The sequence below is a fragment of the Patagioenas fasciata genome, chromosome 11 (assembly GCF_037038585.1).
Source record: "Patagioenas fasciata isolate bPatFas1 chromosome 11, bPatFas1.hap1, whole genome shotgun sequence".
Taxonomy (NCBI): Eukaryota; Metazoa; Chordata; class Aves; order Columbiformes; family Columbidae; genus Patagioenas; species Patagioenas fasciata.
In genome coordinates, this window is record NC_092530.1 from 21,537,994 (window position 1) to 21,561,031 (window position 23,038).

Below are 23,038 nucleotides of genomic sequence, written 5' to 3' on the forward strand. Positions count from 1 at the left end.
GCTAAAAATTCTCCACTATAAAATACCAAGTATAAGGTTACTTGTATTTTCAGAGAACTATATGAACACTGACCCAAGTCTTAACAGATACTGGCATTAATAGAGATAACGATGAAACCAGAAATAGCAAAAAATGACAGCAAAAAAGACCTATCAACTCCAGACCCTGACTTCTGACAGGACAAAGAGGACCGAAAGCAGCTTCTTCTTCCATCTCAAAGACTAGTAACTGTTAATGGGGGAACTTGAGCTCTTGTGCAGAAAAATGAGCTGTAACCACACTAGACTGCTTCTTCTCCATAATCAGCCAGGTTTCCACGTGTCAACAACAGATTTCTCTTCTGGAATAGTCATATCCCCAGCGATCTTTTGAAGCAGTATTTACTGCTGACACATTGCAGTAAGATGCCAAGGGGACTCATTATCCAAACATTTCTCCCTCTTGAGGACACAAGACTTTCACCTTCTTTCAACATCATTTCACAACACAAGCTAAAAAAGCCGCAGTGTGTAACAGACAAAGTACACTTGGAAGAAAGGGAGGAAGGATTCTGTTCATTAAAAAAAGATAAAAGTTTTTGTTCGAAATACAAAGCTTAGCTTCCACTCTGTTAAAGAAACCTGAACGAGACTTTACCTAAGGTGCCAAAGTACCCAGACATTATGTAATCTGCAGATGGGATTTCCATGGAGGTATCTGCAGTGCGGTAATTCTTCAAAGTCATAGTAAAGACATAGGTTTCACTTTACAAACAACAGAAAATCAGTTATCAACTCAAGACATCAATATAACACGTTGCACAGCTGTACAGAATAATTGAGTAACTGTGACCAGACCAGTAGCCCATCCTTAGCCATGGCTATGTCTTCACAGCTCTCTTAGGCAGAGAATAATTTCTTTTTCCACAGTACTTGCTATTGTGCTGCTGCTTCTACTTTATCTAAGGAAGGTGATTAACTAAATGAGACCTGGCTGAAATATCAAACAAGAATGTTGAAGACTGTGTTTTTATGCACTTCCCTCTACTAAATTTACAAGTGCAGGTGGTATCTTGCTGGCAAATACTGCCCAAAGATAGCTTAGCTTCTTTAGAAGTGATTATTTTCTAATTTCAGAGTACAGAAGTCAAGATCCATGTTCACTTTCCAGTTGAAAGCAAGGTTTACAGGTCAAGTGCACACTATTTTCCCAACTGCTGGATTCTTCATGTATAACTCTCTATGTACACAATCATCTTCCTCCAGGGACCAAGTAAAAGACAAGGTTAACACCAATCAAACACTCATTGGCTAATTCTTGTCTTCCTTGATTATTCATCCCAGTGGCTGCTTAAAACATATCGACCATCCTCAAAACTACGTGAATAAAAGTACTATAGGCTTAGGGGCAACACTTCTTGAAGCATAAAGGATGCTTTTTGCTTAAAGTAGTTGCTTAAAGAGATGATGCTGCACTGGACTGCAGTCAAGGCCCACCCAGACATTTCTGCTTGTTCTTCAGCAATGTAAACTATTCCATGAAGTTCAAATGGATTATCAATCTGAACACACCCAGAAGCCAATTACAGATGACCAAACACCAGTGTGGAATACTGTCAGCCAAAAAGGGTAAAAAAAAGATGGCTAGAACAACATAACAATGGCTGGACTCCAGGGGAACAGTCAGCCAGGCTTACAGGCTCTTCATCAATGACTCACAGCAAGTTCTTAAAACTAGCTTACAAAAACACATGTGCACGTCATGTTTTTACTGCTGACACCCTGGAAAAGAACCCTTTCGGAACTTGCATCACATTTAATACACAGGAGCAGTTCTACTCTTCAAAGGGGATGACGTAACTTCATGAATTTATTTCTACTCTCAGCTTCTATCAATCTTGCAACAAACTCCACAACTCAAGTACTGCTCTGCTGGTCCACATGCAGTCAAAGCAAAGGCAAAGAGTCAAGTAAGAACAGTCAATACACAGCTCAAAGCAGCAAATAGCAACTACAAAGATAACATTATCAGCTGCACAACATACAGTAACAAATGGTAGTTTAGAAGAATTGAAAGAACTGAAAGGGCACAGTGGGGCTCCCAGGAACCAAGACACAGAATTAAGAAAAGTCTAAGCTCTGTCATCCGTGCAGCTTCACAACAGAATCTACAAAGATCATTGAAAGGAATCAGAAATCTAGGAACATGGCATGAATTGGTTGCTCATGTAAAAAATAACCAGTGGCCAAACAGCAGCCACAGCTCCTGAAGTCCTGAGTGCCTCAGCTATAGCTAAAGCTACACCTGGGATGGGGATGGAGGACCTGTGTCTATATAGCCCACTGTACAGATATGGAAAATATTTTTATGTTCTAATACATTCACCACTTCCGTAACTTTCTATTTCACTGCAGAGCATGGTAATGTAGGAAAACAACATCAGGGTTTCTTTAAAATACTAGAGCTTTGACGTGTAGTACCTTTTCTTCCTCTATTTTTTGTTTTCTCTTTTCTTCTACTGCTGCCCTCCGTTGTTCTTCTTTCTGCTTCTGTTCTTTTAGCTTTCTTTGCCTTTCTTCTAACTGCTTTTCATACTGGAGTTTTGCTTTTCTCTCCTTTTCCAGGATTTGCGTCTCTTTGGCAGCTGTAAATTTTTAAGAAAAAATAAAATCAAACTTAACTATAGATTGATATTACAACACAACTTACAGGCAAAAGACTATCAAGCAAAATTATCACCACTCAAAGCTAAAACATACAGCAAGATTAGACTGCAATGCTGGATAACACCGTGTGTGACGACTGAGGTGTCTAATTCCGTCCCCAGGCTGGGCAGGAATTGGAACCTTTCCTGACTTCACTGTCAGGACAGGCATATCAGGATATCCATAAACCTCATGCTAAGCATATACTTTTCTTGGCATAATAATAGTGAAGTCTTTATAAGTAAGTTGTAAGTTGAGCATCAAAGAGCAGAATTTTCTATGTTGTGATTTTCATTTTTCTAAGAACAAGATACGATCAAAAGATTTAAAGCACTGAGTGACAAGATGGGAAAACCCCACTGTTACTGCATCCAAGTTCAAAATAGTTATGTCACCAACCTCCACAACCTCCACCTAGGAACAGCTGGGTGCAGTTTAACAGGAAACTTCAAGTCCTGTGACAAAAAGCCACTGGATACTCAGTGGAAGTATTTTCTGTGGCAGTGAACCAACAGACCCAGTAGTTACACCAACAATGCAGAGGCAGGATCTACATCTAAGGCCCCCAAAATACTTCTGAATTTATATACGTCCTAATGCTATCCTCTCTCCACGTTAGGATAACACAATCATTCCTGTTGATTTGTGTCTTTGCTTTTATGTTAAGAAACAAACATAAACAAATATACAGGTCAGAGAGACAACACCCTCACAACTGGGAGACCAAGAGCCAGGAGTGCAGGGCCCACCATGACCATCTCCTGCTGCACAGACGAGCCAATTCCCCTCACAAACAGCATAAAGCTGGGCAAGAGTTTTATGCTCTTCCTTAGGTCTCAGACTCTTTGCTAAGATAAAGCATATATTGCCGACACTTCAGTCCAGAGGTCATTTCAGCATGCTAGGAAACAACAGAAGCAGTGTTAAAGACAATCAAGCCATTCAACTACCTACATCTTTTTTGGTTTTCTCTGAATCAGTGTTCCCCAAACCTTGGTCTTCGGGGCTATAGGAAGGAGTTCTAAGCTAAAAGTTATCATTTCAGAAAGCTTTCAATAAGAAATTGGCTAAATTCACTTGGTGGTCACTAACAAATAGAAGGTCAGAAGTAACACACAGCTTCAAGAAGCTAAAATTCTCTGGAATGTTTCCTCTCAAATCTAATTCTTCTGCATTCAGGTTCACAGACGGTGACTGATGCAAGACCAAGAGCAGACCTTGTCTCTTGTCCCTAGCCAAGATGAAAAAAGTGACTGAACAAGGAGTAAGAGAGTAAGTTATTCCTTTATCACAAACATTTTAGGAAATCGTATTTTAAATGAAACATGAAAATACCATGTTGCTTCTCCCGCTCTTCTCTGCGTTCCCTGGCCAGTCTTTGTCTTTCTTCTGTTCTTAGAGTGGAACCATCTATCACTGCCAAAAGAAAAATTGAAGACATGTTGTAGTCAGTTATTTTGAAGATTTAAATTTAAACAATAAAGATTTAAAGTCTTTACCATCAAAAGGATTATGGAACTTCCTGACATACACATACCACCTGCAGTCTATACGGAGATTAAAGATGTCATCTGCAAACTTCACAGGAAGTCAAATACCCTCCTTTTTCCCCTTTTCATTTCCTCACAACAACCAATCCACTGCTTTTAATAGGTGCAGCAGAAAGTGGACACAAGATTAAGAGGCCAAATGTGTACAGTCTAAAGAAAACTTGAGCTGAAGCCAGATGTGTAAGAACATACCCCTATTCCAAAATCAGCTCTGATCCTTATTCTTGTACATATTAATTCCTATGATCAAGAATTACAGGAACCTAGGAAAACTCAAACCTGAGAACAGATAGTTCACCCACCATAACAAATTCAAAGTGCTGTAGGACAGATAGCTAATTTGCAGGGTAAGCAAAACCAAGACTGTTTAAGTCTTTTGAACTTCAGCAACAAGTGAACTGGTAACCTGACCAGAGCAAACACAAAAAAACCCAAAAACCAAACCAAACCAACTAAAAAAAGCGCAAACAAAAGCCCCAACATGTATCTTTGTTGTTATGACCTGCTGAAAAGACAGGTAACGTCATCAGCTGAATTCTGATCAAGTCAAGAGCAAAAGTCTGTCATAAAAAACACACCTTCAATGAATCTACAAACCATCTACCAAGTGCTTTATGCTCTGATGCCTCCTGAAGAGAGAGCATTACACTTATTTTTAAAAGATGTTTTATTCATTCCCTACTAACTCTCCCTTGTGAACCCAGTACTTCATTAAGAACAATGACCACTAATTATACCTGGTTTAGTTGCTGTCTTTATATTTATTGAGGTCTGGACCACAACAGGGCTAACACCACTTTGGCTTCTTCTTTCTTCTGCTATGGCTTGGGCTGCAGCAACTGTGAGAAAGAATCATTTCATAGTAAGAACAGCTCTACAACCAAACCTCATGAAATAAATGTCTAAAATAAATACATAAAATTATATTTGAGGTTGCAGATCCTTATATTAAATGACTCATTTGGGACTGCTCAACTTGTAAGAAAAAAACCTGGTCAAATAAGATGTCAGACCTGGCACAGCTGTTCTTTGTAAAAACAACAGTTACAAACCCTTATGTTTAAAAATGTGCAGCAAAGGACTACAGAGTTTAAAAAAAAATTCAAACTTTTAAAATAAAATACCAATATTTAGTAAAGTTATGAGTCTGACTTATACTTAATAAAAACTCCTTGCTACCACATGTATATTTGCAGGCTGAACACAAAAATGTAGTAGTTGGTTGGCAGTGTTAGAATCATATTCCAACAAGACTCAAACCGGGAAAGGTTTATGAAGATCTTTCATTATTTCATGACATGAAACAAAAATGATTAGCTGCATAAAGTAAACCACTGAGGAATGCTTACAATGTATTTCTAAAATTTGATCTGCAAAAGTAAGCTTTAACTATAAATTAGACTCCAAAACAGTAATTTAAGTATTTGTGTAGAGACCCATTTACCTTACCTGAGTTTCACTAAGGTGAGCACAGTGAACTGCAGGGTGATGACTCCCAGTTAATCACACAGAAATTAAATGCCAGCAATATTAATTTCATTAAATAACGAAACTCATTAAGAAGTCAGGGAGACTAATTTACTGTGTCACTTTCCATGGATTTTCTTTATTTTGGTATCAACTTTCACTTTAATTCATCACCTTTGAGGGTGTGAAGGTGAAGCATTACAGGGAAAGCAGGCAGGGCAACCTGACAGCATCGCCCCACTGCCCTGCACAGCTTTGGGGTGTCCTCACAGTGGTGACACCTCGTCCTCACCTTGGCCGACACATGCACGGACATCAACTTGGTTCTTACAGAAAACTTCAGGGGAAGCAAGAGAACACACATGCAACCATCCAAACACAAGAACGCAGAGGTTGAAGCCTGTTTTAAACAGCAAAGGCAATCCACTAAAGTAATGTGCTGTGATTTCAACCATAACATGAAGGATGAATGGTAGAATCTGGTGTTACGTCTAAAAAAAGATGACACAGCTTTGTCCATGAGCTCAGGCTTCCCTTTAATAGAGTAGTGCAGAATGTAAAGGAGGAAGGAAGAGTCTCCCTCTTCTCCATCCATTGCCATGACAACTAGTTGTGTCATGGCAATAACCCTCCCTAAGGCTGTGCCCAAGAACAATCACCTCAAAGTGTTTAATCCCATGTGATGCCAGTGATAAATGCAGATTACAATACTTATTCAGCAACTCTAAATTGTCACCCGAAGCTGTTGCCATGTCTTGAATTAATTTTTCATTGCAGCACCAAACAAAAGTCTTCCTGGGCTCCATCCCATACATCTCTGAGGCTCTTTTGGAACGAGTCAGAGAGCAGATATACGGCGACACGGTACGATTAGCAATCGGCAAAGAGAACTGCTAAAAAAGGGCTCACTGTAACTTCACTATGCAGACCAGAAGTCAGTCAAAAAGCTGATTTTGTACACTACTGCATGTCACATGGGTGGGAATCCAGCCCAAAAATTCACAAAGTGGAGAACAACAGAATTATATATTCTCAACACAATTAGATGTGAAAATAGTGCAAGGAAAATCAGCCTACTGCAGGTTTTTCTGACAGCAAAAATATACAGCAAGGGCATTTCTATCCAATGGCACCTTTGAAGATCAAAGGCTGCAAGACCATAAGCTCTTTCAAATACTATTTCAAGTTAAGACATATAGAAACCCAGTTGCATCTTTTCTTCAGTCGCCACCAGCCAGGCAGGAGGTCAGGAGGTGTCTGGGCAGCCTGACCCAGTTCAGCCCAGTCCAGCTGAAAACTGAGCCCAACAGAATAAATTCACCCTATACCTACACCAGGTTTAGTTAAGACCAACACTGGAATTTTGCTTCAATGCTCCGAAACTTGAAGCACACAAGCTTCTGTAACAATGTTATAGTAAGAAGCAAGCTGCTATTTGAACAGGTACAATATTCATCTTATTTTACTTGCAGAAGTATTTTATTATTAGAAATCTCGCTGAACAAACCAGTCATAATGGATGTAGGCAATTATGCATATAATTATTCATTTAAAAAATAAATAAACACTTGAATAATGTTCATGATTAGAAGGCACCCATTTAAAAAATGTGTCATATCTGCAAAGCAATTAGTCAGTTCATCTTAATTAATTATGGTTGCAATAAAATTACTTGAGGTTCTATAGAACAGGAAAGTGTGTTACAGAAACAGGACAGCTTGCAAAGGACAGAGAGGTGAAAACAGTCTAGAAATACTCAGCCAAAGGATTTTCTATGTCAGGATTTTTTTGTATGTCAGTTAAAATATTTATGTTCACTGCTTCAATGCTTCACTATTTGCATAGAAGCAACACGCTTACAAATTGGAAAGCAGCAGATTTAAAGGCACTAGGAAGGCACCTTCGTGTTACACAGAAGCAATCTATTTAACTAACAGAAAGGTAGAATTAAAGGTGAGCGGGGGACCTGAATAAAAGATTGTTAAAAGGGGAACAGTCATCACAATAGGTATCTCCCCAAGATGAGTGAGCTCAGCTTCACCAAATCTCAGGTCCACAGGCAGGTTTTACAGCCCTTGTCAATTTTACAGTAAATTTATAATAAGGAACTGTGATTTTGAAAATCTACATTCTACTACAGCAAAAGAAAATGAATTGCATACTGTTGTACCCTGCGACCTCTAAAAAATAGATACGACGATGAAAGAAATCTTAGTTGTTAATACATTTAAATATTCTTAGGCGTATTTAGCCTAGTTTTCCACAATGAATGCAGCAGTCTGCTATGGAGCAAAGCTCCACTAAAGATTTTCCCCAAAATCTAACTATCTCTGTAAAATAAGCTTGATACTTCTGTAATTAATCAGAATACTCCAGAATGGGAACCAGCTAACAACATTTCGCTGCAGCCTGTGTCATGTGCCACATTACTGGGGGTGCCTTCATGGACATACACAGCAAACTTCCTGGAAAAGAAAAATTCTCGCAAAAGCAAATTAAATCTCATTTCTATCCTTGAGCTTCCCCTCCCACTGTAGTCAGTAAAGGATCTCACAATCATAATTGTGATCAGCATAATGCGTGTGCTTATTTACAGTAGTCTATCTTTAAATACTTTAGCTAAAATTAATAAAAGTACAGACCGTGCTTGTGGCCAGTAATAATATTTGCATTCATGCATAATAAAATGGGGCTATTTGGAACATAAGACGGTTAGATAATTTGCAAAGCAGTTTTCCCTCTGCATCCTCATCACGGGTTAGCACTGTGTGTCTGGCCAAGCGTGTCGTGGATAGAGCAAACCAACAGAAGCACCAGGAACTGGCTGCTACAGGAGGCAATGTGCTGGGTGAAGCCGATGTCCCTCTGCACGGTCACAGTCATGGTCACGCCGACCACGCAGGTGCAGTGGCGCCTCCCTCGCGCCGGGCATGACAGCGCTTCCCTTCACTGATCAGGTTTCCTATGTGCCCTGAAGAGACCGGTGCTAAAAATAACACTTTATTCCTATTTCAATCTGAGTTAATACCCTCGGCCCTTGCCAAGACTGTCAAAGGACCCACACAGTTGCTGTTCTTGGTAAAACCTCGTTAGGGACTGAACTGGCTCCATCCCTTTACCTCGCGAGGTTTAGCGCTTCCATCCCATCGCCTCTCCCACTGTCTTTCACCCTTCCCATCAAGAATCAGAAAACAGAGAAGAAAGTGCTGACTTATACAGCAATCCTTCTGGTTCTTCTGATTTAATGACTCACTATACAAAGCAAACAAACAAAAAAAATCCCAGACTAAGCCTTTGAAAGGAAGGTTAGAAGGTCTCCTGAAAGTTAAGCATTTTAGGTATTCATATAAGCTTAAAGCAGGTAACAAAAAGCCCATAAACAACATACAAAATGAGTTTGAACTTCCCAGCAAATATCTCTATTTTTATAGCAAACTGTGTCATATCTGCAAAATGCCATTTTTGTTTGTCTTGCTCTACTACAGGCAGCTGTTTGTCTAGCAGACAGTCATCCTTTTCAGTAACACTGCCATGATCCTTTTCCTTTTAATAATTTTCGTACGTGCTTTCAGGAAAGCTGGAGGAAGTCAGCATTCAAGTTCAAGATTTCTGCGCAGCCTTTTAAGCTGATTTCCACTCACTAATTAACACAGGTTAAGACAAACGGATGCAAGATCATATGTTAGACGCTTTAAAAATCAGGTACTGGTTTTACACCACTACTTCTTGTTTAAAGGACACACCCTCACATAAACAGGCGGACAACACATTCTAACGATGACCAGAGGAGCCCTCTCTGTATGTGTTCCTCTATTCCCTGCTTTCCCCCTTCTTTCTGTCTCTCCCCGTTGATCCTCATGTCCCATCTCTGGGCTGCAAGGACTGACAGCTCCACAACCAAACACACCAGCCTCTCAGTAGGCACCTCCTGATGGACCAGCTGGAAGGCAGATGGTTCTCCTGTTGTGTCTGGGCAGCCACCAGATGGGAAGCACACAGATCTCCAGAAATCAGTACACGCCGTCTCTCAGCTTCAGCCGGCCAGAAGGCCTTCCTGGTGTCTTATCCTTATTCCAGACTCTTTACACACTTTCATTCTATACTTATTTCCTGCACAGAATACCTATTTTACTACCTTTTTGTGCTTTCCTCCCCTTAAATTCATTTCTGCAGCTAGTTCTCTACAACAATCTGGTTTCCTTCCCAATGTTCAAGGCAGTTTAGGACAATTTCTTCAGTTCATCACAAGTATTGATCCCACTGGAAAACTGCTTGACACAAGCATTCCTTTGTATGTGCATGAATTAGCAGCTCCTCAAGTATTTGAGGCATGTTTGCAAGAATGTAAGCTTTTACTTATCCTTAAACATCCGTACTCAGACTAAGAGCTGGAAACATTAAAAAAAAAATTGCATCATTAACAAAACACTACTTATTTCTTACAAGGAAACCTACAAAGATACGGCTGAAGCAATCTCAAAGGCATGTTAGCGTATTTGTTCAGCCTTGGGCACACTCAGGCAGGCACCAGGAAGGTTGCTGGTTAATTTGTGGGTTGATGTCTGCACACTTTTCCCTAGGGGAAGCACACAATCTAAACCAAACTGGAACATAATACAAGCACAGACCAAGGAGCCAAAATTTGTCCTTAAAAGAACTGGCAGCCACTTCCAAAAACTTTCCACAGTCAGGCATGCTCTAACATTGTCCAATAGCCACAGCAGGTGGGTACCATCCTGAGTCCGAACACCAGTGATACGTACTGTGAATGTATCTCATTATCTCATATGGAAGTTTTACTCATTCCTGCTGTCACTTGTATTTTCTGATTTTAACCCTGCTCACACTGCTCGTCCAAGAGTTACGCTTCTCTCTACTTCATGGGAAAAGCAACTGACAGCACAATGCCTGAAGAGGAAGAAGAGATGTCACCAACTCTTGCAAAGCCATCCTAAGGTGGGTAAGAAGCACTGCGTACTGTGTACACAGGGCCAACAAGCTAAATCCAACCCCTTCTCTGGAAAACACACCTGGCTTCACAATATGGGGCTCTGTATTAGCAAGGTATGTTATTGTTCACCATCTGAAAGAGATGGAACTGAACCACAGCAGATAGTCTGCTCTCATTCACCGGCTTTCTGCTGTCTTGACTTTCGCCTTTGCTGCTCTCTCCTTCACCTTCCCAAAGGAATGCGAAAAGACCTTGCATTCTGCATGATCCACTTGTCACCCTTTTTTGCTTAAACACAATCTTTCACCAGTCTCTTTTGATACGATACCATGATTTGTACAAAAAGGTCCTCCAAAGGGGACGCTTCTCCAGTTCCCACGTTCCCAACTCTCTGCAAGCTCTAACGCAACTCGGATCATTTCCCTGCTCTACCTGGCATTAGTTATTAATCTGTTTATTGCGTTGTGCTTACCAAGCTTATCTGCACAATGACCTTGCTTTGGAGCTGATGCTTCCTATATAAAGGAAATACGAGCCTTGCCTTGCAGTCCCAAATGTGTTCTTTAGCAAACAGCCACGTGTTGCTGTTGTTTCTCTGCTGTATTAGAAACACAGCCTGAGTAAGACGCAGCTACAGGGAAGCCAGAGGTTTGGAAAGCTTGGAACACTCATTATGTTTCTCAGTGAAAGAGCAAGGCACTAAGGTATTCGTACTCTCTGAAAAACTCTCCACCAGAAGACATTAAAGCTGCATTTTAGATGGAAAGGGGATATTTCTGCACAAAGTTTCTGCCGGTTGGCAACTACAAACTCTTCTCACCAACTGCAAAACAGGCAGAAATTGCTTTCATCCACCTTGAGGGATTTATTCTAAAGATATATTAGACACTGATTGTAATGCTGATGCAATAAACCATGACGAAAAGTCCCTTGTGAACCTTCCCAAGCGTAACAGAAATCAGTATTTACCTGTTTCTGCATAGTGGAAATTTCAAAATATTCTTATACACTGGACTAAAATGAAAGCAGTTTATAATAAATATGCCCTTACACCATTTCAAGTGGATTCACTGCGAAATGCAGTAGTTGTGTGACATAACATATATAGGTGTATACAGATTAAACACTCCAAACCTGACAAAATCAGAAACAGATTTTACAGCTACAGCACCAAAAAGGCAAAATGGAGGAGTTTTAAATACAGAGTGGAAGATTACTAGTCCCCACTCTGCTGTACAGATCATTTTCTCTCTTTACCAACACTTTCCAGTGCCTCAGGCTCCCGAAGAACATTAGGAAAAAATTTAATGTGTTTTGCCCCTCACATTGGACTGGATTAACAGATGTTAGGGCAGTCCCACTTCTAACCTACTCTGAGCAGTTTAGTTGCTACTGTAATTCCAGCTCAAGCATCAGCAGAAGTCAGAGAGATAGAAATCAGCTACCTCTGCTTTACTCCAGCTCTGGAGGCTGCCCTTAAGCTGACTCCTGCTCACAATCCTGCATGGTCACTACAAAAATAACTTCAAGACAACTCCTGCTCTCTTCTCCTTTTTCACATCTGTTTTCCCCATTGTATGATTTCTTTGTTTCATATTGCACTGTTCCTAACACTGGAAATCAGCAAACTTCTTTCCCCCTTTCCTGAGCAGCCTGCTTTCTTTTGCTTGCTGAAGCATGTTCTTGAAAATGCTTTTGTCCTCTTCTTTGCAGGCTGGCTATTGTTTAATACGCTTGGCCCAAACAATGCCAGCAAAGAACACAGCCTAGCACTACAAGTCACAACTAACTTGAGACAAACCCTGTGAAAACAGCATTTTGAGCTTTCTTTAGATAGAAGGATAATAGTTCCTTCACATGATAGCAGTGAAAACTACTGCTTTTGCCTTTTACACTTGATGAATTTCTCACGGCAACTCCACAGTTCATTCAAACACTGCCTCTGCTTCAGAAGAGGAAGGAATATGTTGGCATTTACCCCTTGAGACCAGTCTCTAGACTCAAATCACTCAATACCACCATGCACCAGAACAGTGTTTTAAGACACCAGCAGGTCCACAGAGTGTTTAAGGTAGCGAACTGACTGCTAGAGCAGAACACAGTGGTACGCAATGTAAAAGGAATTAAACTGCAGGTTTTCTTAACCTAACTAATTAAAAAATGAAAGCTCTGAGGCATTCAATTGCAAGTCATGTAAGACCCCAGCAAAGTAATCATGAATCAGTCCGTTCCCTGAAGTGCTTAAAGAATGGGTAAGAGAAAAACGACAAACGGGTGTGAAAACCCGAGCAGGATAAACGGGCAAAAGAAGCAAATAGACGATGTTTTTGCTTAATTCACCATGTATTGCCAGAAAAGCCTTTCAGAAAAATGTGAAAGTGAGTAAGGTGACACTTGCTGAGCTGGTATGGAGACGACCGTCCTTGGTTTTGAATGTCCAGAACACAACTTACGTATCACTGATGAACACTGTGCTGCAAAATTACCTTCCTTTAAGAAATCCTCTTGCCAAAACTAAGCAGAGCATAAACTTTCAATTTAACAGAATACATTTATTTAAGTATAAAGATCTCTACATGACTTCTATATTATTGCGTCTAATCATTCTTGGACTTGGGAGAGGAATTTTAACACTTGGAAGCTCTAAAACACTTGCCCAGAGAAGGCAATTCACTGGCCACTACAGTATCTTGCTCCCTCCTGAGATTCAGGTCAGTGCATTTAAACAGATGGTGTCTGTAAATTAAGAGCCAGTTAAGTGCTCATAACCCTGTATTTTAAAAGTTCTCTATGAATTATGAAGGTAAAAAACACTACAAAGAAAGACAGAAGCATTCTGAGCATGGCCAGTGGTAACTGTTTTGTTCAAAGGCAACTTCAGCTGTGGATCCTTCACTGAGAAAGCAGCAGTTCAAAACTGACTGAAAAATTAAAATCATTTAGAAGAAAACAAATGTCAAACAGCCTGGCTTGGCTTCCTGAAAAGCAAATGCTTGTGTGGATTTCCACACACTGCGAACACCACGGGCGCACAGGGCGGGCGGCTGAGGTGTTGCGCAGGGCACCTGAGGCTGCTCTGCCAAACAAAAACACCTGGAGCAACATCTGATTGTTCTTCCCTGAATCCCTCACTTCAAACAAGTCAATCACCAGCATCTACAACATTTTTAATTATTGGATGGGAAAGTGCAAATACATTGAAAGCATATAATCGATTAGGAATTACCTGGCTGCAAGCTGCATAATTGGAAGCTAAACGGTGCTAATTTATTTGTGGCAGGAACTTGAAATCCCCAGTTTGTTTTTGAAGTATCACTTATCATCTGATAAGTCATATTGAGAGAAGTCATTAAAATTGCATGCTCAGAATTGCATATATCAGGGTATGCTTTCACAACAGGACTGTAAGCACCTCCAGTTATTGAATCAAGTTTAGAGACAGACAGCAGCATTTGATACCACTATGATTATGACTAACCCAGAGTATTTCTTCCATTTATCTCATAGTAACCCAGTGCTTTTCTTCTTAAATCGCTTTCAAAACCTGAGAATAATAGCATATCATTACTTTAAATATTCCTATCCGCTTTCTTTTTGAAAAGCACAAGTGTATAAAGAAGCAGCAGTTCTTATTCTAGTCACATCTGGAGGCTGTGCGCACTCGGACAGCACAAGCCACAATATCTCTGGGCTCTCACCATTAGAGCTGTGATCCTTGCAAGTCCTTATTTGTTTAGTACTTCCATCTGAACTGAAGCATGGAATCCAAATTTACCTTTTGTAATTTTAACACATGAGGACATACGTAGAGAATGGAACAATCTGTATACAAAATTTCCAAAACATGCTGTATATGCATATAGTTTTGATCTCTTTTTGTTACAGCTAGAAGAATATATTTCTTGAATACATTTGGAGAAAGCTCAATAATTTCGTTTTAAATTAGAAAAAACCCTTTTTTATAAATCACATACAATTGGACGTATTCTTAAAAATGTTAAGTGCCTAATAAACAGCATACATCTTTATGAATCACCATGAAATTATCCCTACTCCGTACTATTGCATTTCCACAAACAAGAAGCAAATGAAATTAGGGCTCATAGCCGTTACAATTACATTAAGTACTCAGCCCAGCTTGGGAACGTTCTCTCTCTGCACTGGGAACTACATGAAATCCAATTTCTGTGCAGTTCTTTGCATTTATCACCTCGGCACTCTGTAAAGCAGTGTCAACGCTACTTCCATGCAGAGAAAAAAAATCATGGAAAAACCTTAAAGACCTTCTCCAAAGTTAGCAGGGGTTTGACAAAACAAGAAGCTGAAGCCAGATCTAGTGACCAGCAGTTGAATGCCCAGGTCACTGGGTCGCCTTTGCTCCACAGATGGAACGTGCGTGAGTGATTTGTACAAATACCACCAGGACAAACCACAACCGAACACTGAAGATGCCTTTGCTGTAACACCCCCATGCTGTCAGAAACCTGGCAAATGTTTCCTTGTGTTACTGCTTCCCAAAGGAGTTTTGAAGCCCACCTCTGCTCACAATCGCTTTGTAAATCCCTAAGGTTTTTAAGGATCCAAATTCAAAAGTCAATTATTTCTCCCAGCAAGCAGTTCTGACACAGAGGTCACTGGTTGTCCAACTGACAAATACTTCTGGATTCCAAATCTTTTTCTCTAGACAGTGCTCACCAGCTTCTGCTGTGCGACTCTGCCACCAAGATTGCCAACGGGTTCTCTAATGCTTCCATAGGTGTTGGTACGAACCTGTGTTTTTAAGTTACGTTTTATAACTATTACCTAGAGACCAGACAAATCTGCACATGCTCCTTGGTACTTGCTTGAGCAATGAAGTTTCACTATTTGTTATCCATCCAGCCTTCTTTTCACGCCAATTCTGTGTCTTCTTGTTTGGTAAAGAAGTTACCAGGAACTGTGCTCCAAGCAAGACAGACAAAGCCAGACAGTGTCACTTACACAGGGAAGAACAACTGAGTAGACAGAGTGAAGCTGTTATTTTATTAGACAACTTCCGACAAAATTTGGCCTGGCCACACAGGTCATGGGAATTACGCCTGCAACTAGATTTGCTGGAAAAGACACTTCATTTTTGTCCCATGTCCTGAGACAGGTTTCCTAAAAGATCCTCTAGATCTTGGAAAGGAAAATATACATACAGCATTTTAATATACTGTTTTAAACAACCTTCACAGAAGTGATTCTATAAGTTGGTGGAAATCCTAGCAACAATGAAGTCAAGCTCTGGCAAAAGGAAATACACAATCTCTACCACAGATACTACAAAAGACAGGATAGGAGGTTTTAGTATTGCCGTGAAAATGAAGATAAAACAACAAATGTAGGCTACAACAGCTTAAATTATATATATATATTCATTCTGATTATCTATACCACTCAAGAAAAACCTCACTTACTGGGTAAACCACAAGTAACTGTCTATGCTCCTCTTCTCAAATCTTAACAAGCTCAGCACCGCTTATGGTATTAGGAGCAAAAAAATTCCTCTTTATCCCTGAGGGATGACAGCAGCAAGTACAGATCCCAAGAATGGAGTAAAAAACTGCCATTTATGCACTGCTGTGTTACAATGTACAATCACAATTAATTTCTAATGTGAAATAACGTTCATGCATCACAGATAAACATGTTAACTAGCTTCTAATTGTAGTAGCAAGTTCTGCTTTTGTTGTCCACCCAAAGGAAGGGAGACTGGACAGGTGTGCAAGAGCAGATTATTACAAAGGAATCGTAGAACTGACACAGTTGGCATGATTTTGCCTGCAGAATCTTAATGATGATACCCAAAGAAAGAGAAACACCTTTTCCTTACCTCAACACTAGCTTGAATTGGCAAGAAAAATATTCTGTCTAAACTTATCACAATGGTACAAAAGTTAGCAACAAGCAGCACCACGGGATTTTACACTTTCAAGGCCTAAAATGACTAACAATGACCAACCAGCCATAGATCAAACCAGTATCAAGAGGCTGGTAACACAGGGCAGAACGCAACAGTGTCTTGTAATAAGGACCCACAAAAGGCATCTATACAAAAGGTATATATACCTCCTAGCTGGACTATCAGAAGGAGCTGTGGTTTCTCACCAAGATGCCGCCCATTTATATTTATTGGCCTCAAATGTGTGGTTCCCAACCACAAGTTCATTGGCAAAGGACTGGAGGTATTCACAGCACTGTATTTATTTTTTATAGATGTTTGCTGTCGATTGATGAAGGTGGCAAAGTACACAACTGCCCAAAAACCAGCATAAACTGGTGCAAGTTTTCTAGTTAGCAGGTACTTTGGAACTGAGAAGCTCCCCATGCAGCCAGCTGGGCTTAGAAAGGCAGAAAGTTACATCCCTTTCCAAACCTGCCAGACGGTAGCTTGGGACCAAAAGAGGTTCCTCCTCCTTGTCCATTTTTTTCTCTACGTCTTCTTCAAACAGCGGCAGTATCAGACTTCGGTATCAGACTTCGTTGCTGCTCAGGACTTCTCCAAACATCAGCAACTACAGTGGCAATTATCTTGCAAATTCCACTGTTAACCACTGGCTTGCAAGGATGATTTCTAAACATCATTTGCTTTCCCCAGGGAGCGAGGGAGTGCTGCTGACAAGAAGTCAGGAGCAGAACCGCAGTGGCCTGTGCATTCACAGGCAGTATTGCTTCAATTCTCATTAGCAATGAGTTCATCTTCTAGCACATAACTGCTAAAAAATGCATTCTATGTAAACTGAAGTTTAGATTCTGGTTCAGTGACTTCTACCCCCCCAGGGAAAAAAAAATCAAGGTCTAGCCTTTCCAGGATGTAGTAAGGGTTTTGTTTGGTTTTGTTTTTTTAACATGATGTGCACATTGGAACATGTGCATATGTAAAGAGAGATGGAGCTACCTGCTTCCAGGAACATTCCACCTCTGGCTTTGGGACTCAATCTAGGTCATGACAGCTGTCAGCAAACGTGAGTGCCCTCTGATTTAGAAAAACTTCGGAACCACAGTTTAAAGCATCCAGCACACAAAAGAAAATTCAGCAGTTCTAGCAGCGAGGAGGAGGATCAAACAGACATGGTTTGTGCAGGTGAGAAGCACTATCTTTTGGCAGATCGTTATCCTTCTGGAGCACTAGATTGTCTTAATTTTGAAAGAGAAATAAAAAGTAATTAAGTAGTATTTCTGACACACTACACACTGAAGAATGCTGCCAGATGAGAGTTGTGCATTCAGGACCTTTTGCCAGCACCCTTCTTTATGCAATTACACAGGTACATTTAAAACAATCAAGCGAGAGGTTGTCAGAGTAGCTTTTGTACATAGTCCAAGTTAGTTAGTTTAGATTAAAACACGTTTTTCTTTGCTTATTTTTTTTCAGTCTGCGATAAGAAAATATTTACCTTTTCTAATGGCTCCCCTACAAAGCTAACGTGTGGAGATGTGCCATGGAATTATGCTTGGAACATGCATCATGCATGCACATTTCAGAGTATGATATTATTAAGGACCTTCAGTATAAATAGGCACATAAGAACACCCGAGGACTAAATCAAAGGAGAGTTTCTTTAGCCCTCTTAAGACATCAGTAAAAAAAATCAAGGCATTATTAAATCTTTGATTAAGAATCAAGGCCACTGTCTCTGCCTTCTACACTCGGGGCAGTCACCAGACCCATCGCTGGGACGAGCCATCCGCAATAGCTGCCAGCACCAGAGAAACCGAGAAGTTCAGCCCGTCAAGAAGTGGTGAAAAATGGGCGATCCGTGCAACCGAGCCATCCTGCAGCCGCCCCTGCTGCTGGCTACGAGCTGCGAGAGGTCCCGAGTCAGCAACTAACGCCTCGGGGGGCGGGCAGGACGCCCCGCAGCCCCACAGACCCGCCCGGGCCGGGCAGCGCGGGAGGCGGGAGCGGCGCCTCTCCCTCAGCCGGACACAAAGCCCAGCGGCCTGCGGCGGCCGCACACCCGCTGCCCCTTCCCCCCGCCCCGGGAAAGCGGCCGGCCGTGCTGCGGGGCGGAAGGCGAGCGGGGGGTGGCACCGGGCCCCACCAGTGCCCTTGGGCCGCCGGAGCACGGGGGTCTCCAGACCGGGACAAACCCCCTCACCCCCATTTTCCTCCCGGCCCGGGGCCGCGCCGCCGGCTCTCACCCATCTGCTCCCGCAGCCCCTTCAAGGAGGAGGAGGAGGAGGAGGAAGAGCAGGAGGGGGGGGCCGCGCCGCCGCCGCCCTCCGCCATCTTCAGCGCCGGGACGCGCGACTGCCGGCCGGGCAGAAGGGGACGCGGGAGCGCAGTGCGCAGGCTCCGCACCGCCCGGCAGCGCCGCCGCGGGGGAGGGCAGGGCAGGGCAGCACCGGCCGCCCGCCGGTCGCCGGCCCCTCGCAGAGCCCAGTCAGCCTGGCCGCTCGCCGGCCCGTCGGAGTAGAGCGCGGCCGGGCGGGGCTTGTCGTGCCGGGGCGTAGCGAGGCCCGGGGCTGCCCCCTTTGCGGAGGAGTTCGGGCGGCGATGGCGCGAAAGGCGCTTTCTCCCGCTTTCCTCTGTCGGCCGCCTGGGGCGGCGGGTGCTGAGCGCCCGCGGGAAGGGGCGGCGAAGCCGTTGGAAACGGCCGCTCCACGGGAGCCGGCCTGAGCCTGGGGACCACAGCACCCTGGGCCCCTCAGAGCAAGTACAGTGCCAGGGTGCGAGCGGGACGGTGCCGGCTCTCAGCGACCCCACGGGACCGTGGTTTGGTCGTAACTGCAAGCGTTGCCCCGCCATTGACGATGATGATGAATCGCCTGCTGATGGGGAGCTCTCAAAGAGAGAATCATAAAATCATTTCATTTGGAAGAGACCCTCAGGATCATCGAGTCAACCATAACCCAGCTCTGGCACTAAACCAATGTCCATAAGAACCTTGTCTAAACGCCTTTTAAACCCCTCCAGAGATGGTGACTCCACCACTTCCCAGAGCAGCCTGTTCCAATGCCTGACACCCCTTTCGGGGAATAATTTTTTCCCAATATCCAATCTAAACCCCACCTGGTGCAACCTGAGGCTATTTCTTCTTGTTCTATCACTTGCTACTTGTGAGAAGAGACCAACACCCTCCATGTTACAACCTCCTTTCAGGCAGTTGCAGACAGTGATAACGTTGCCCCTCAGCTCCTGTTCTCCAGGCTGAACAGCCCCAGGTCCCTCAGATGCTCTTCATCACACTTGTGCTCTAGGCCCCTCACCAGCTTTGTTGCCTCCTCTGCACACTCAGATAATTCACTTGGCTTGAGTGACCGTGGCTGGAAGATGAAGCACATCCTGGGATACATCAGTCTTAAAAAAGCTCAGGTTCACTGGATTCAAAGGAAAACAGCCACAAATGTACGAGTTGGGTTGCACCCACTGCACGACTTAGTGCTCACTGGCTTGCGACAGGGCTGGGTGTTAAGTCCTGTGCTTCAAGTACCACTGCTTTGAACATGTTTCCAAAAGAAGAGTGGGAAAGGCATGAGGTGGTCCTGCCAGAAAAGAAGTTACTCCAGCCCCATGGAATGAATTCCCAGATATTACTGCTCTATGTGAATTTGTTATTTTGCTGCCTAGTTCATTATAAATGAATTCTGGAATAGTCTCTTCAATTTGCCGCTGGGTTTATGCTCTGGGAAGAGCCGGAATGAAACAGCATCTGTGGCTGTGTTAAAGAGCAGGCTCTTTGAGCCTTGTGCAGAAGACTCCCTTTAAAATAATAAATGTAAAGTTTACGTGTCAGTGGGCCAAAGAATTATTCCCATAAAGGGGAAGAATGCAGAAAAAGTAGCAGTAAGATCTTGTAGTATCTCAAGAAAGCAAACAGGAACTGTGGAAAAATTCAGAGCAGGGCTCCATTTCGACTTGAACATTTGCACTGTTCTTTGTTTCTCATTTGTTATATTGGCTTTCTACCCTTTAGCATGTGTGTACAGAGAATCTTTTGTCGTTGTTTCCTCTCCGTGTTAATAGAATGCCAATTATTATCGTTACTTAAAACAAAAGGGCAGCTAAAGGGGAAAAAGCTCTACACATTTGGTGCCAAATCTCCCAAGTTTGTGTTTACAATACATAGTAATAATACCTTGCATTTATATAGCGATTGCCATTTAGCGATCTCAATGTGCTTTATACACGTGCTGAAACTAAAATTCACCGTTCCACAGGGAGACATTCAGACGTGCTTTCCTCATTGCACAGGTGAGAGAACTGAACACTGAAATCAGAGCCTCTACCTCGCGAACAAAGCAGCACAGCAAATTAAAAAACAACAACAAACAAAACCCAAACCAAACCAACAACAACAAAAGAAAAAAACCCAAACAAACCAACAAAATCCACAAAAATCCAGCCCAGATTTCCGGACTCCTTGTTCTGTATCCATGTCTTTTTCCATCTTCCTTTCAGCAGCAGCTATCATAAAGTAAGATAGATGTGGTACCAAAAAAATGGTCAGGCTACCTGAAAGAATGTAATTTTTGTGTTTTTGAAAGCTCCATGAATAATGTGTTTTTGTGAGGCTGTACTTCCCACATATGTAAAAATAAAGTGCTTATGAATGTTTGGGGTGCCTTTGAATTTTGATTAGGTTACATATATGTACCTTAACTTACAGGATTTCTTCAACACGCTGTGCATTAAAAGGAGTCAGTGTCTTTTTATCATTTTTTTCCTCTGAGAAAAATGAGACATTTGGCATGGGAGGAATCGCTCTGCTGAAGGGAACATTTACAAATGGAATTGTGAGATAAAACGCATTTTCAAATGAGATGTTATTCTCTGTTCTTTCCATTTCAACAGACACATATGCAAGTGGCCTCAGTGCTTGCAATTTAACAGGCCTGATATTCTGCACATGCAAAGCTTCAGAGTGGGAGGTATAAATTACATAAGGGAAATAACCGTGTGTTGCACACTCAGTATATTTGTGGTGGAACAGTGGAGGCTGTAAACTGAAAATAAAAAGGCAAAGCACATACAAATTCATGAGAGATAAAAGGACTCTTGAGGTGGAAGTGGGGCATTGTCCCCTCCCCACATCCATACTGCTCGATATGCATAGCTTTTATCTTTAGGCACACAGGAACACTAGCTGAGAAAACAGAACACATGGAAAATGTGTTATAATATCTTTTTCTCTGATGAGCAGTTTAGGAATGTTTGAGCTAATGTTTCAGCAGTTGTAGCCGTAACTTCCATCTTATTTCCTGTTTAACCTTGTTTCACAGATTTGTAGTTCAGTCGTGCAATTACTGCTTATGCATTTTTAGTAGAACTTCATTAAAATTTTGACCTCGTGTGGCTTCAGCAGCACTGGCAATCATCTTTCAGTTTTGCAGCATTTGCAGGTTTGATTGCAGTAGCTGATGTATTCTAATCCTTTAAAGGCTGTCCTTGTTTTCATTGTCCCTGTGGAAAAGGGAATAATTTAATTTTACAATCATTTCTTCTGTCCTTTTAGTTTTCATGTGATAGTATCTGACTAATCTTTCAAAAATGTTTCGGGCCAAATCACTGATGGGTGCATATTGGCATTAGGAGATGAAAATCAATAGAGCCCTGGCACTGTGTGCAATTTGAGATTCCAGGGGTTTTATGTTACCTATTTCAGTTTAAGAAATACCAAACTTAGGCAAAATATTAGTAGCTGAAATTAGGCAGTAGAAGCTTGCACATGTGGTGATGTAGACACACACACACAAAAATACTAGCTCCGAAAATACTTAAGCCTTTGGTAGATCTGGGGAGGGTACTGGAAGAAGCAGCATCCACCTATTGATCTATTTCTTACCCTGTTTCCAAAGTATCCAGCGTTACACAGTACTAGATGTTGTGCTTGACTGGACTGAGTCTGAAATCTGCTGTAACAGTTTTTATATTCTACTACAAAAAAACAGCCCCCAGATCTTAATCGCTTTGATCATTGAAGTATCTACTAGTAAAATGTTCATCTGTACTCAACTTCATTTATAAAGGAGTCTTGCTGAGTAAGAGCTAAAACAAGACACCAGGGAAATGAGATGTATATGGTTATTTATACCCCTCTATAGGATTTTGAAAAATTGTGAAAAAGTATTTCAAGATGTTCTAAATCCAAAAACGTAAGGCATATATTGTGACAGATTATAGTGGGTTTCCTGTGGTGAATGTAACTGCCATGGCCGAGGGAAAGAAAATGAAAATTACTGTAGCCATCCAACCTTCTTTCCAAATGGCCTCTAACTGCACATTTTTGTTTATTGCTCTCCTGCTGGGACAAGTACCTGCAACAATCTGTGTTACTAATACATCTATATTTCAAGGACCTCATTTCTCTGTCTTGGCTCAAATTGACTTGTATTTACCTAGGTGAACAATTCCTTAGAT

At 41.9% G+C, this 23,038-nt stretch overlaps 1 protein-coding gene across 11 annotated transcripts in view; it reads right to left on the minus strand.

Annotated features, from left to right (window-relative positions):
* Positions 1–19,074, minus strand: part of MAP7D3 (MAP7 domain containing 3) — a 43,903-nt gene extending 24,829 nt beyond the window's left edge. For all 11 annotated transcript variants that reach the window (XM_065846470.2, XM_065846464.2, XM_065846468.2 and 8 more), the window contains exons 1-4: positions 18,820–19,074; positions 4,973–5,074; positions 4,021–4,101; positions 2,461–2,624 (exon numbers count right to left, since the gene is read on the minus strand). In XM_065846470.2, the coding sequence (XP_065702542.1) occupies positions 2,461–2,624; positions 4,021–4,101; positions 4,973–5,074; positions 18,820–18,907 (435 nt within the window). In that variant the 5' untranslated portion in view covers positions 18,908–19,074. The remainder of the gene's footprint in view (positions 1–2,460; positions 2,625–4,020; positions 4,102–4,972; positions 5,075–18,819) is intronic.
* Between the last annotated feature and the right edge of the window lie 3,964 nt (positions 19,075–23,038).